The 12,491-nt window shown below is 35.0% G+C and overlaps 1 protein-coding gene across 1 annotated transcript; it reads right to left on the bottom strand.

Moving 5' to 3' along the window:
• Positions 1 to 793: 793 nt before the first annotated feature.
• Positions 794 to 9,331, bottom strand: LOC132114808 (coiled-coil domain-containing protein 124). The gene is made up of 5 exons (XM_059523143.1): positions 9,190 to 9,331; positions 6,793 to 6,964; positions 3,192 to 3,375; positions 2,388 to 2,493; positions 794 to 1,756 (listed from the first exon to the last, which is right to left on the bottom strand). Exons 2-5 carry the CDS (start codon positions 6,949 to 6,951, stop codon positions 1,555 to 1,557), a joined length of 651 nt encoding a protein of 216 aa, XP_059379126.1. The 5' UTR covers positions 6,952 to 6,964; positions 9,190 to 9,331; the 3' UTR covers positions 794 to 1,554.
• Between the last annotated feature and the right edge of the window lie 3,160 nt (positions 9,332 to 12,491).

Here is a 12,491-nt window from a genome sequence, read left to right as displayed (position 1 = left end):
ATGTAATCATGGGTTATCAGTTAGTGCGAAATAAGACCTGCGAGTCAATTTTAGGGCTCAAACTATTAAAAATAATTAAATATAAAATTAAATTGTAAAAATATATTAGACAAATTAAATATCACATTAATGTTTTAATATTTAATGTTACGGAGTTACATGACATGCAGGAAAAAATATAAGGCTAAATCGTGCGCACGATTTACTAATTCGTTCCCTCAATGTACTAAAATGTGCACACGATTACTATTTCGTTCACTCGATCTTTCGTGCACACTATTTAGCAAATCGATGGAACGCATTAGTAAATTGTGTGCACATTTTAGTACATTGAGGGAACAAATTAGTAAATCGTGCGCACAATTTATTTATTTTTTCTTGCATGTCATGTGCAGGGCTCCATATAAAGTAAATTTACTATGTGAAATGCTTAAATATAGTAAAGGTTGCAAGTAACAGTTGTATAGTTACCCTAAATTAAACTGCGATCCATCCATCATTTGGTGTGACTTATTAGCTAGTTTGGGACCAAATGTTGCTTTGTGTTACCCAGTGGATTTTTTTTTTCTTATAATAACTTTGGTATCAGAGTTGAGCTCAGTTTGAGAAATGCAGTCAACAATACAATATTTGTAAAAGAGGAACAAACTTGGGTTAGTCAAAACAGACACCAACTTCTTGAAAAATAAATGAAATAAGAGACCAAAAAACAAAGTAAACTGCAGCTACAACTGCTTTGCATTATACAAGGCCATTTCTTTTCAAGGAAAACATTAGGAAATGTAATAACAGCTGTTTATTCCTTACTTTTTATTAGATTTAGTTTTTTCCAAGAGTCAATGAGAGTGTTTGTACTCCTCCATAGATGCGAAGCACAGACCAGAGTGTGTTCGCACTGCTTGACATGTGTAAACGGCAGTCCAACGGCTAATAGTCCACTCGCCTTTGGGATGTGGAGACACTGTTCCATACCAGGTCCAAAGTGCATTTTCAAAACAAAGAGCCATGTAAGATCAATCAAGCAGACAAATCTCTATCCATATCATCTTGATTTAGAGCAATTATCAGATCACCTTTCTCTTCTCCATAAATATCAAACCAGAAGCTGAACCCTAATGATTATCACACAGACACTAAATAAAAAAATAAAAACTTGCCTCAGGTTAACCACACTTCAGATCATGTTCTGCATATTAGATGAAGACATTAATAAATGAACTCAACACAGCAGGAAAAACATGTTATGTGGAGGAAAAGTGTGCTAGTTGAGAATCCACTCTGCGTTCACTAAAAACCAAACCTAGAAACTTCCCAGCAGCTCTCGATAGGCAATGGTCTAGCAGATAAGAGTTTTAAGTTGTATGCTGTTCATACATCATCAGACATTTATTGAATAATTAGTTAAATAATCCAAGTTTGTCTGTGAGTTCACACATGAGGTGAGGGGTGTGAATAGATCAGCTGTAAATTGTGTGTCCAAAATTAATTGTGGTGCCTTTTTGTATTTGTTAGGATCTGCGCAGAGAGTCAGACTTTAAGTGCCCTTGTGTTGGTTTACTTGGAGTTGTAGGCAGCCACACGTTGGTTGAGGGGGTTTTCCGGAGACTTTGTCCACTCCTTCTTGAGCTGTTGTTTTAGCTGGGAAAGTCGCATATTGGGGTTCTCCATTTTAAGGCGCGCCATGTTTGCCTCTTCAAACGCAGCGTAGGCGGCTTTCATGCGGCGCTCAGGGTGTCGATCCAGGTCTTCCTTGGTGCTGAAAAACAAACATGAACTAAACCACATCTAGATATTAAGAAATGCAATAAACAGATTATTGTGCCAATACTACTCAAATCTATATAGTGAATGTATTTAATGATGTTCTTAGCCTTTCTTTCTTGTGACAAGAAAAGAAAGAGAAGTCACAAGAGTTTACACGTAAATAAATGGAAGTTTACTGTGTAACCAATAATCAGAAAAAAAAGAAAAAAAGCACAACACTATGAATACACTAGGACCCTTATTTTGAAATGTCTTTTCTTTATACTTCCAGCTGCTCATTCAGAAAGTTGAGGGAGAAAAAAAAAAAGTATGCACTCTTACATCCATGTACAATATAAAAATGTTGCCATAATTCATCAAAAGTAAATCATTCCTATTTTACACCATAAAATTCAAGGCATCTAAAACGATAATAATTAGGCTTTTGTTGTACCCTATAAGATATTTAATATTTTTTATCACCTTTGATAAAAAAGCTTTTGATAAAGACTTTGGAAGAACAGCACTTAAGAGCACAACCATCTGAGAACTGTGACTCTAACAAATGTAGATCTTTCTAATGTTTGTAGAACAACGGAGTCTCCTTATAACTCCAAAAAGTTTTTTTCCAGAAAACAGGATACCTGAGAACTGCGATGGCATCCTCAATGGTTCGGGCCTCCATCGTGCCTTCTTCTGGAATTATCTGATTGATGTTCTCCTCAAGCGGCATCTCCAAGTGGCTTTTTTCTGTAGATTTGAAAGGATACACAAGAATAAATGAGGAAACTGAAAAGGCCTATTCAAAACAACAAAACAATAAAGGCACGTTTAAGCTTAGTGTGATAATAAGGGCATCTTGTTTTATTTATGCAAACTGCCTACAGTGTGCACTGTATTAGTATGAATTTTGACATACAATTTATTTTGTTGTGTGACTCTGATGCAAATAGTGCCTAATAATGTCAGCGTGGAATGAAAATTCACTATATTTATTTTCTAACTCCCCAATGCACGCATTTAATTTTTTCTTTTATTTCGTTTTCTTTTATTTTTTTTGACTCCAAATATCATAACTTCTTCGATTTTCTATGGGGGAAATGACAGACTTTTCTCTGGTGATGTATGCTGGACGGAAATGATAATGTCCAGCATTCATTGACTTAATTTGATTAACCCCACCCTTTTGAACTGAACCAAGTCCCTACTCATCATTTTTTTTCTTTTGTGATAATCTGTTTTATTCAAATGTACACCACTATATGAATTACATTTCACTGTGACTAAGTTGTCGGAGTTTCCTTAACGACTGGAATGACACAGTGTTACAAACTGTTTATATAAATGTACATACAGTATATGAAGGGCTTTTTGTGTGACACACAGGGTAATGTTTCCTACGTAGGCAGCGCTCTACATCCAAGTCATTGGATTGGATTTGGCCTTACCTTTTTCCTTGGTTTCCTTAACATTTTGCTCGCTTTGTAGGTTCTCCTCAATCTGGGCTCGAGTCACTTTACCAGGGGCTTCTTTTGTCTGTTTACCCTTTATCTTGGCAACTTCTTCCTCAAAGAGCCTTTGGTTTTCTCTCTTCCTCTCCAGAGCTTCCAAACGCTTTCTCTCCTTATCATCCTGTACAAGCACGCACACACACTCTTTTAAATTACAACTGGACTGATGTTATCGAGGCAGCCTGATGGTCATTAAGCAAATGTAAGTGTAAACTGCAGAGTAAAGAAATTAGAGATGCCTCCTGCGCACTCAAGAGTCACTGTGTCAGCGCGGTGGTTAAGTAATAGTTACTAGGATCAGACATGGTCTTAACTGTCCACATCCTAACCACCACCCAGCCACCTTCCTGTTGATAACATCCGCAGAAATGGTGACACAACAGTAAGGAGATACGCATAATGAGATGACACCTTCAGATGACGAGCAGAGGCTGAAATGTCATTCGTGTGACAGATAAGCTGCACGACAGGCCGTTCTCAAGAGCAAACCAAGATACGCTCCTCTCTCTTGACATTTTCTCAGGACATATCTACCGGTGATAAATTACAGTATATCCGTTGTGCCCGGTCTTTACCCAGTCTCAGGCGGTGGCTGATCTCTAGAAGATGTAAAGGATAAATCAGTGTGTTTCCAGTGCAGGTGAGCTTGCTTGAACACACACAGCCGCCCCAGTGACATAAGGTATAATTAGCAGAATGGCTGCAGTAGGATAACAGCAGCGTGGGTCAGATAGGCCGGCGGGGATCAGATGGCAGCGATGGGAGGAAACAGGAGGAAAGGAACAGGGTGTGAGGAGCTCTTTACAAGAGCACCTTACCAACTAGACAGGCACATCATGCCAGCATTGCGGACGCTCAGTACATATGCCAACACTGGCTCAATAATGTATGAAACAGAGGCAGGAGAGAGCCAGGGAGGGAGAAAAGGCACCAATGACTACCAAATTATATTCTAATAATTCAAATTTTAAAATAAATGAGTTTTGATTCAGGAAATATATTTATATGGCACTTTGGGATAAGCTTGTTCCCAATAATAATATCAAAAGAGATAGTTTAGCCAAAAATGATAATTGTTAACATTTACTCACCCTCTTGTTGTTCACAACCTGTGTGCATTTAGTTCTTCTGTGGAACACAGAATTTTGAGTAATATTGTTAGCCTAACAGTTTCAGTTCCCAGCGTCTTCCATTGTATTTTTTGCTCATATGATGGAAGCCAATGGAAACCAATACTGTTTTGTGACAAAAATACTTCAAAATATCTTTTTACATTAAGCCAGACCGGTTTAGAACAACATGAGTGTGAGGAAATTTGACAATTTTCATTTTTGGGGAAAATGAATGCAAGAACTGAGTCAATATGATGCAGTGCAGCATGCAAATGTGTAGTTCACCCAACAATAAAAATATTCTGGCATAATTTACTTACCCTAATCTCATTCCAAACCTGTTTGATTGTCTGTCTTTCTGCAGAATAAAGAACAGTTATTTTTATCCATACATTAAGTCGAAGGGTTCCAAACCAACATCAAACCCAGATGACTGATGAAAAAAAAAAGACAAGACATTTGTCAGAATATCATACAGTCAGTATGATACATGTCAGAAAGTCATACAGGTTTTCAACGAGATGAAGGTAAGTAAATGATGGGATTTTTTGGGTGAACTGTTTCTTTAACACATCTGCAAACTGCATTGCATCGTGCTGCTGACTCAGTTCTTGAAATTAATTGTTTAATTTTTATGAACAGTTAAATAATTTACATTTTTGTGAACCATTGCTTTAAGATTTTTTATGTATTACGACAGGGCAGTTAATATATTAGACAGCATTTTGTTTTACTCTAAGCCTTTATTACATGTAAATCATTTGCCATCTGGTTTGCAGACACTGAAATTGGCATAAAATCGCGTAGTAGACATAAACAGCCAATCACTGCATATCACTCAATACATTCGTCTATGGACCTCATCCAAGCATAATTTCAAAATCAAGCTCCATTACTGACAACGAAGACTCATCAATATGCGGCATAATTGATAGAGGATATCAGAACTTGCGTGACGGTGTTACTTTAACCCAGTCGGCTTCGGCTTTCATTTTGCTCGTGGGGAACTCATTTCCTGAGCAACCCTAAACCTGACATGCAATGTATTAAGCTATTGTGTGCTACTCAGACTCACATGTCTGCTGCTTTAGCGAGGAAGACAGCTGTGTCATTTAGATACAAGATTAGCAGCCAACGGCAGGAATGTTAGACAACATATCATGAAAAACATGAATCAATTTTCTGTACATTTAGTACAGAATTCAAAAGCAATTCCATGTCATTATGTCAATTACAACCAAGGGGCAATGTTTGTCTGGTTAACATGGGTACTAGTAGCATCTTTTTTCACCCAAGCAATAAACAATCTCATTTAAAATAAATTAATACTTTTACTCAACATGGGATGAATTGAACTGATCAAAAGTATCAATAAGTGCATTTTTAATGTTACAATATATTTGTTTATTACTTTTGAACTTTCTATTCATCAAATAATTAATTAAAATAAAAATGTATCATGGTTTCCACAAAAATATTAAGCAGCATAACTGTTTTAAACATTGATAATAATAGGAAATGTTTCTCGAGCACCAAATCAGCATATTTGAATGATTTCAGGAGAATCAAGTGACACTGAAGACTGGAGTAATGATCCTGAAAATTCAGCTTTGCATCACAATTACACAAAATACATTAAAATAGAAAACAATTATGTTTAATTGTAATAATATTTCACACATTACATTTATTGTGTTTTTGATATTAAATGCATCCTTTGTGCGGATAAGAGGCTTAAAAAATGTAATGTTACCAACCCCAATAAAATCCAAATAACTCATTATTTCATAACAGATATTTCTACAGTTAGCAATCTGATTTCGAAGAACTCAAAATGACTTTTTCTTATATGGAGAACTCAAAATAACTTTTCTCTTTGTTACATTTATCTTATATTTTCCTTATATGCTGATGTCACAGTTCAGGGCTCGTTCCCCAAAAGCATCATAAGCCTAAGTAGATTGTCGATCCAATGCCACCAATGGACTCTACGACCAACTTGGCTCAAAATGCTTTGAGAAATGCAGCCCAGGCTAGTCACAGGTGAAGGGTTTTCTTATTCTTATGGTGTCAACTAGCTTTGTCATGATGTTATTTTCCTGTGACTTCGAATAGACAGCAATCTCTCACCAGGTAGGTGCTACTAACTACTTCATTTAGAACTATTTCAATGTTAAACTTTCTTAAATTCTATGAAGGAACTGGTCTGTAGAGTGGTCTTTACTGCCACCTTGTGCTTATACTAGACACTGTCTCTGCCAATTAGGGATGGATGCTGGAGACAAAAATCTAAATCACTGTAAAGGTACATTTCACATGACATTTATCAAAGGCCTACTGGATCATCATTATCATTTGACCCCAACAAAAGATCACTTTCCCTGTTCTTAAGGACATACATTGTTAAACCAAGTAATTAGTTCTACCTTCCTCTGTTCTTTCTTCATGACATGTTTGTCGGTATCTTGCCACAGCGCGTCCTCCAGCTCCTTCTGTTTGCGTGCATCAGCGACTGCTTTGGCCTCAGCCTTCCGAGCCCTCGCGGTGGCCGATTTGGAATTCTCACCCTGGAACTTCTTCGGCATTCCTGGGACTTCCCTGCGGAGGAAAGGTTGAGATGATGACCATATTGAAAGTGTCAGAATATGTGTTGCTTTCACACAGGACATTAGCGAGTAGTGTATAAACAAATTAAAATGAAAGAAAGACAAAAACTTAACACATGCGAATCATGAGGCTGAATCATAATATTTATTTAGGACGTGATGTTATTGGGCTCTCAACTGGATTTTGGCATCTTCTGATACACAGTGTTCAGTGTTCCAGTCATGCATGATGAGTAATAAATTTCACAGCAAAATACAGACCTCAAATAACAGGAGAAAAAAAAGGGATTTAGAAGGCCCTCGTCCTCACAGTATTAACATAATCTGGCATTACTGGACAGAGTTAAACTTAAAATATTTCTATTAAAGTACTTCCAAAAAAGAATGAAATTGAGGAAAACAGTTGCTGCTTAACAAGTAAAGACAAAGAAACATGATATCAATTAAAAACTGTCCATATTATGTATGGATGTATCTCTCGCTCTCTCTCTCTCTCTCCACATAAATAAATATATATATATATATACACACACACACACACACACTAACAGTCAAAAGTTTGAGATCAGAACGATTTTTTAGGTGTTTTTTTTATTTACAGGAGTTTCTTGTGCTCATCAAGACAGCATTTATTTTATCAAAAATACGGGAAAAATTTTATATTGTGAAATATTATTATGATGCAAAATAATGTTCTTATATTTTGATATACATTAAAATCTAGCCTAATTTATTCCAGTGATGCAAAGCTGATTTTTCAGCATCATTACTCCAGTCTTCAGTGTCAGATGATCCTTCAGAAATCATTCTAATATGCTGATTTATTATCAGTGCTGCTTATATATATATATATTATAAATTAAAACTTTTATTAACCTGTTAACTGTCACTCACGTTTTTGAAGATAGACTTGAAATTTGTATAATTCATGACTGAAAACAATTTGTAACATGATTTTGATGTACCATTTACATGGTAATGCAAAGTCTGATTTTAAAATGGGTTTCAAAGGATGAATTTTGAGATTTTATGTTTTCAAGTGATATATAACTTCTGATGATTTCTAAAATGTGATAGAGAAAAAGGCAACGAGGAAGTCTTTTTTTTAAACAAAGGTCAAAACTCCTTTTGTAATGTAGATTTCTGAGGGTGCACTCTTGTCATAAATTAATCTATTACTTTTCCTACATAATTTTTAACAAAAAATATTGGTAAAACATATATTTGGGAGTCTTAGACCTTTCCAACGATATATAGTTTGTCAAGATTAGATTAGATTTGATTGTAATATTGTATAGTCAACGTAGGCGTCCCGTATACGGGACGGGGTGACAGTTAACAAGTTAAGCAAGAATATGTAAAATGTTTAAGAAGTGATAACAAAGATGGATATTGTTAGAAAATATCTATATTTTGAATAAATGCTGTTCTCTTAAACTTTTTATTCATCAAAGAATCCTGAAAAAAAGTATTGCAGTTTCTCAAAACAATATTTGGCAGCACAACTGTTACCAACATTAATAATTCTAATTATAAATCGGCATATTAGAATGATTTCTAAAGAATAATGTGACACTTTATACTTGAGTAATGGCTGGTGGAAATTCAGCTTTGCATCACGGAAATAAAATATATATTTAAATGATATTAAAATAGAAACCATTATTTTATATTGTAATAACATTTTGTTTTTATACAGAACATTTATTCTGTACTTATTTTTGATCAAATAAAAGCAGCCCTGATGACCATAAGAAACTTGTTTAAAAAGAAAAAAAACATTACAAGTCTTACTGATACTGATACTTACAAACTTTTGACAAGTAGCGTATATTTGATGGAAAGATAAAAATGTTTATAATTAGAATATGACTGTGTATGTCTGACTATGCATAAATATAATACACATTCACACCTAATGTTGGTTTTCGCACGCTTAACATTTGACTTATATTTCCTAAAATAAAGTGTTAAAATGGAACACTGGAACTGTAGCAACAGTTTAATTATATTTTTCCTTTTAAGAAACATTCTCGTTAGCATTTTTGCTAATCACTCTGGTTTCAGAGAGTGACAGTATTTACGTTCAAGCTTGTATCGGAAGCGGTCATTTGAACAATGAAAGCAGATATAGGGGAGAACGTCTTGAACATCTCACTTTATTAGTCCAAGTCAATTTCAGGCACCGAATCTAATATATAATATAATAGCACCAACCTTTTCCTGCGCCCGCCTGCTGGGGTGTTGCTCGCTCTTCTTCTCAAGCCGCCGCCGCGATACAGTTGAAGCGTTTCGTTTAGCGCCACCTGGAGGCTCGACGGTCACTGCGCGCCATGCATGCGCTTATTTGTGGTCCGTTGTCAACAGGTTGTCTTGACAATATGTGGATAACTGCACACAGTACCACCAGAAACACTGTTATAAGGCCATTTACTCCTTAGTCAGTAAACAGTGGCGTGTCCAGGATTTTACATTCAGGACGACAAGAGCAGAATGAGGGGTGACAACGATGCTTAAATCCGGTTATTGCCATAAAGAAAGACGATCGGTATAAAAATTGAGCTATACAGATCTTAAGGGGAAAACAATGACGCATAATTGACAACAACAGTTCTTATGATAGCCTAATAATACCCTAACAAATACAATAGCCTTAAATAACTGCCTAAATGGCATCTTACGCAATATACATCCAGCATTTTTTTTTTTTTACCTAAGATGTGTTTCCTGGGAATCGAACCCACAACCTTTTGCGGTGCTAACGCAATGCTCTACCACTTTGCATTGCGTTAGCACCGCAAAAGGTTGTGGGTTCCCAGGAAAAAACATCTTAGGTAAAAAATGTTAGCCTGAATGCATTGTAAGATGCTTTCGATAAAAGCCTCTGCTAAATGCATACATTTATTTATTTCTTGCTACGTCCGCTCTTTCACCCAGTAAAAATAATTCACAGCAGAGCCAAGTCACTGAGAACGAACCAACAGACACGAAAGTTTGTGTCGTGAACAAATTAATCAGTAGTTTTATCAGTTCCCAGCCGGCATTTCAATGTTGATTTACTGGTGAAGCAACAAATGTAATTATTTCAACCATATTTCAACGTTGAAGGTTGCCGGCTGGGTTATTAAATCAAAGAAGCACATTATAGGATTATATTTATTTGAATGCATTTTGAGAGAGCGTGATTATGTGTTAATTAGTCATGTCTCTCTAGTAAGAGCTGGGTATAACTGTAATATGGATTATTTACAAAAATGAAATGCTTGTTATTAGATTAAATTACACTTCAAAATACTACTTTTTTATTGATTACATGATTACATATTTTTCACATAATAGTAATAAATTATTGATAATTTATTGATTTCCCCTAATTCCTCTTTTTCATCTTTTAAATTTTCCTTTCTAACATTGTCTTTAGGCTAGCCTACAATCTGAGAGTCGGTCAGTTTTGTGGAAACTGACACAAAGGCCAGGTGGCAACACAGCATTTAACCAATGGATTTGTTTATTGCAAAAAGACAGATTTTTGCTTCATAAAACATTAAACATTTGGATTTGAGTGGTGTGTATTACTTGTGGATTATTGTGATGTTTTTATCATGTTTGGACTCATTCTGACGGCACCCATTCACTGCAGAGCATAATTTCTTCAAATCCGATCCAATAAAGAAACAACAAACTACATAGGATGGCCTGAGGGTGAGTGGATTTTCAAAAAATTCAAATTATTTGGTGAAATACTCCTTTTAAGCAACCCAATTTTATTTTTATTTTCACAGTACAATGCTGTACATTGTTTTGGAGATTTTTCGTAATCATCCAGGCTTCCCAGTTTTTTTTCTAGCCAGTGCCTACAGTGGAACTTTAAGGTGTTTGAAACTTTCAGAACCTTCAATGAGAAATGGAATAAACCACTCGTTTCTGTTTCCACGGTATACCATCTCCACCAACATCATAGCAGCTGTTACTATGGAGGATGTAATGAAGTCGTGGATAATCAGTGTTTCACAGAGAAAACAGCTCTTGCTCTCCAAGTCATTATGTAGGGACAAAAGCAACTTTCCATCATTTCCTGTAGTGCAAGTTAAGATTATTATTATTTTTTAGCACTTTATACAATGCAGATATAGTGTCAAAGCAGCTTTACACTGTTAAACAGGAAAAACTTGCTGATAATGCAAGAGGACAACAGAAAACAGTCAGTTTATCACTTAAAGTCATTTCACTGTTGTTTCAGTGATGTTGTCGTCCAGATCAGTTCAGTTCTCTTCCAATAGTGTCTGTGCAGTGAAGTCAACAATGTTGCCAAAAATTGTGTCTGCAACTAAGCAAGCCAAAAGTGACATTACATCAGTGTCTTAAATTGATAAAATGTCCCCAAAGTGTAAGCAATAGCTTACTGTATGTATTTAGACCATCAACCAAATCTTGCTCTCCACTTACAGTTAAAACTATATTACTTTACATTACATTATACATATCAGTTAATTTACTTTTACTTACCACAGTTCTTACCACCTGAAATCCAGTTTTATTTTAGTTATTATATTTAAATTATAGTATTTATTAATTATTCATTTTGAATTTTGCCATTTTTATTAGTTTGCCATTTTATTTTGAAAATAATGTATAAAATTATTGAAGATTATTAGTATTTACATATAGTTATATAATGTTAGTATTTGTTCTGCCTTTATTAAAAAAAATAATTTCATATTTAATTGTCATGGAATTGTCACAATCCAAAATAATTAGGTATAAACAGGTCTCATTTCTTAATGCTAAATTTTCATTTATTTCTGTCTTGATTTAAATTAACATTGAATTTGCAATGCATTAAAAGAAGACTATTGGTGAGACTTGTTTTTAATGCAAAGCTGTAACTACTTATAAAAGTAAGAGACCATGATGTTTTTCTGCAAGTATCTGCTGATATCAGTCTGATAATGTTTATAAATATGATTACAGAATAATTGAATGAAAATCTCAACAGATCTTACTACTTACCTCAATGACTGTGTGTTGGATTACTACAGGACCCACCAAGAAGGATTCTATCAGTCCTGGTTTGTTACGGTGGAACTTGGAACTAAAGACATGCAATGAATCCCGTGATAACTTGGTAAGTTTCATAGTAACAATTAATTTACTAGTACTTATAGTCCAGTTCTTACCACCTAAAATCATGTTTTATTTTAAGTCAGGTTTCTATTTTCAAACAAAATGTTTAAGAAATAGCATTATTTCAAATTAAAATGACTTCTTGTAGAAGAACAACTGTGCGTATGTACAATGAAAAGTTGAAAGACTCAGCTTTTCTTTTTAAAATCACACAAACTACATTTTGCACAGTCTCTCATATCATAAATGTCAAAAGCCATACTGATTTGAATAATTTCCTTTTTGTTTGGCATTACTGAATACCTGAGCATCCCCACCTGATTCAAAAGATGATTATTTGGCCAATTAAATAACAGTGTACATGGTTTTTTGAGAGTATAAAATCATGCACAATA

The sequence above is a fragment of the Carassius carassius genome, chromosome 34 (genome assembly GCF_963082965.1).
Source record: "Carassius carassius chromosome 34, fCarCar2.1, whole genome shotgun sequence".
NCBI lineage: Eukaryota > Metazoa > Chordata > Actinopteri > Cypriniformes > Cyprinidae > Carassius > Carassius carassius.
Note: the sequence above shows the minus strand (reverse complement) of the source record. Positions and strands in the feature narration are given on the sequence as shown.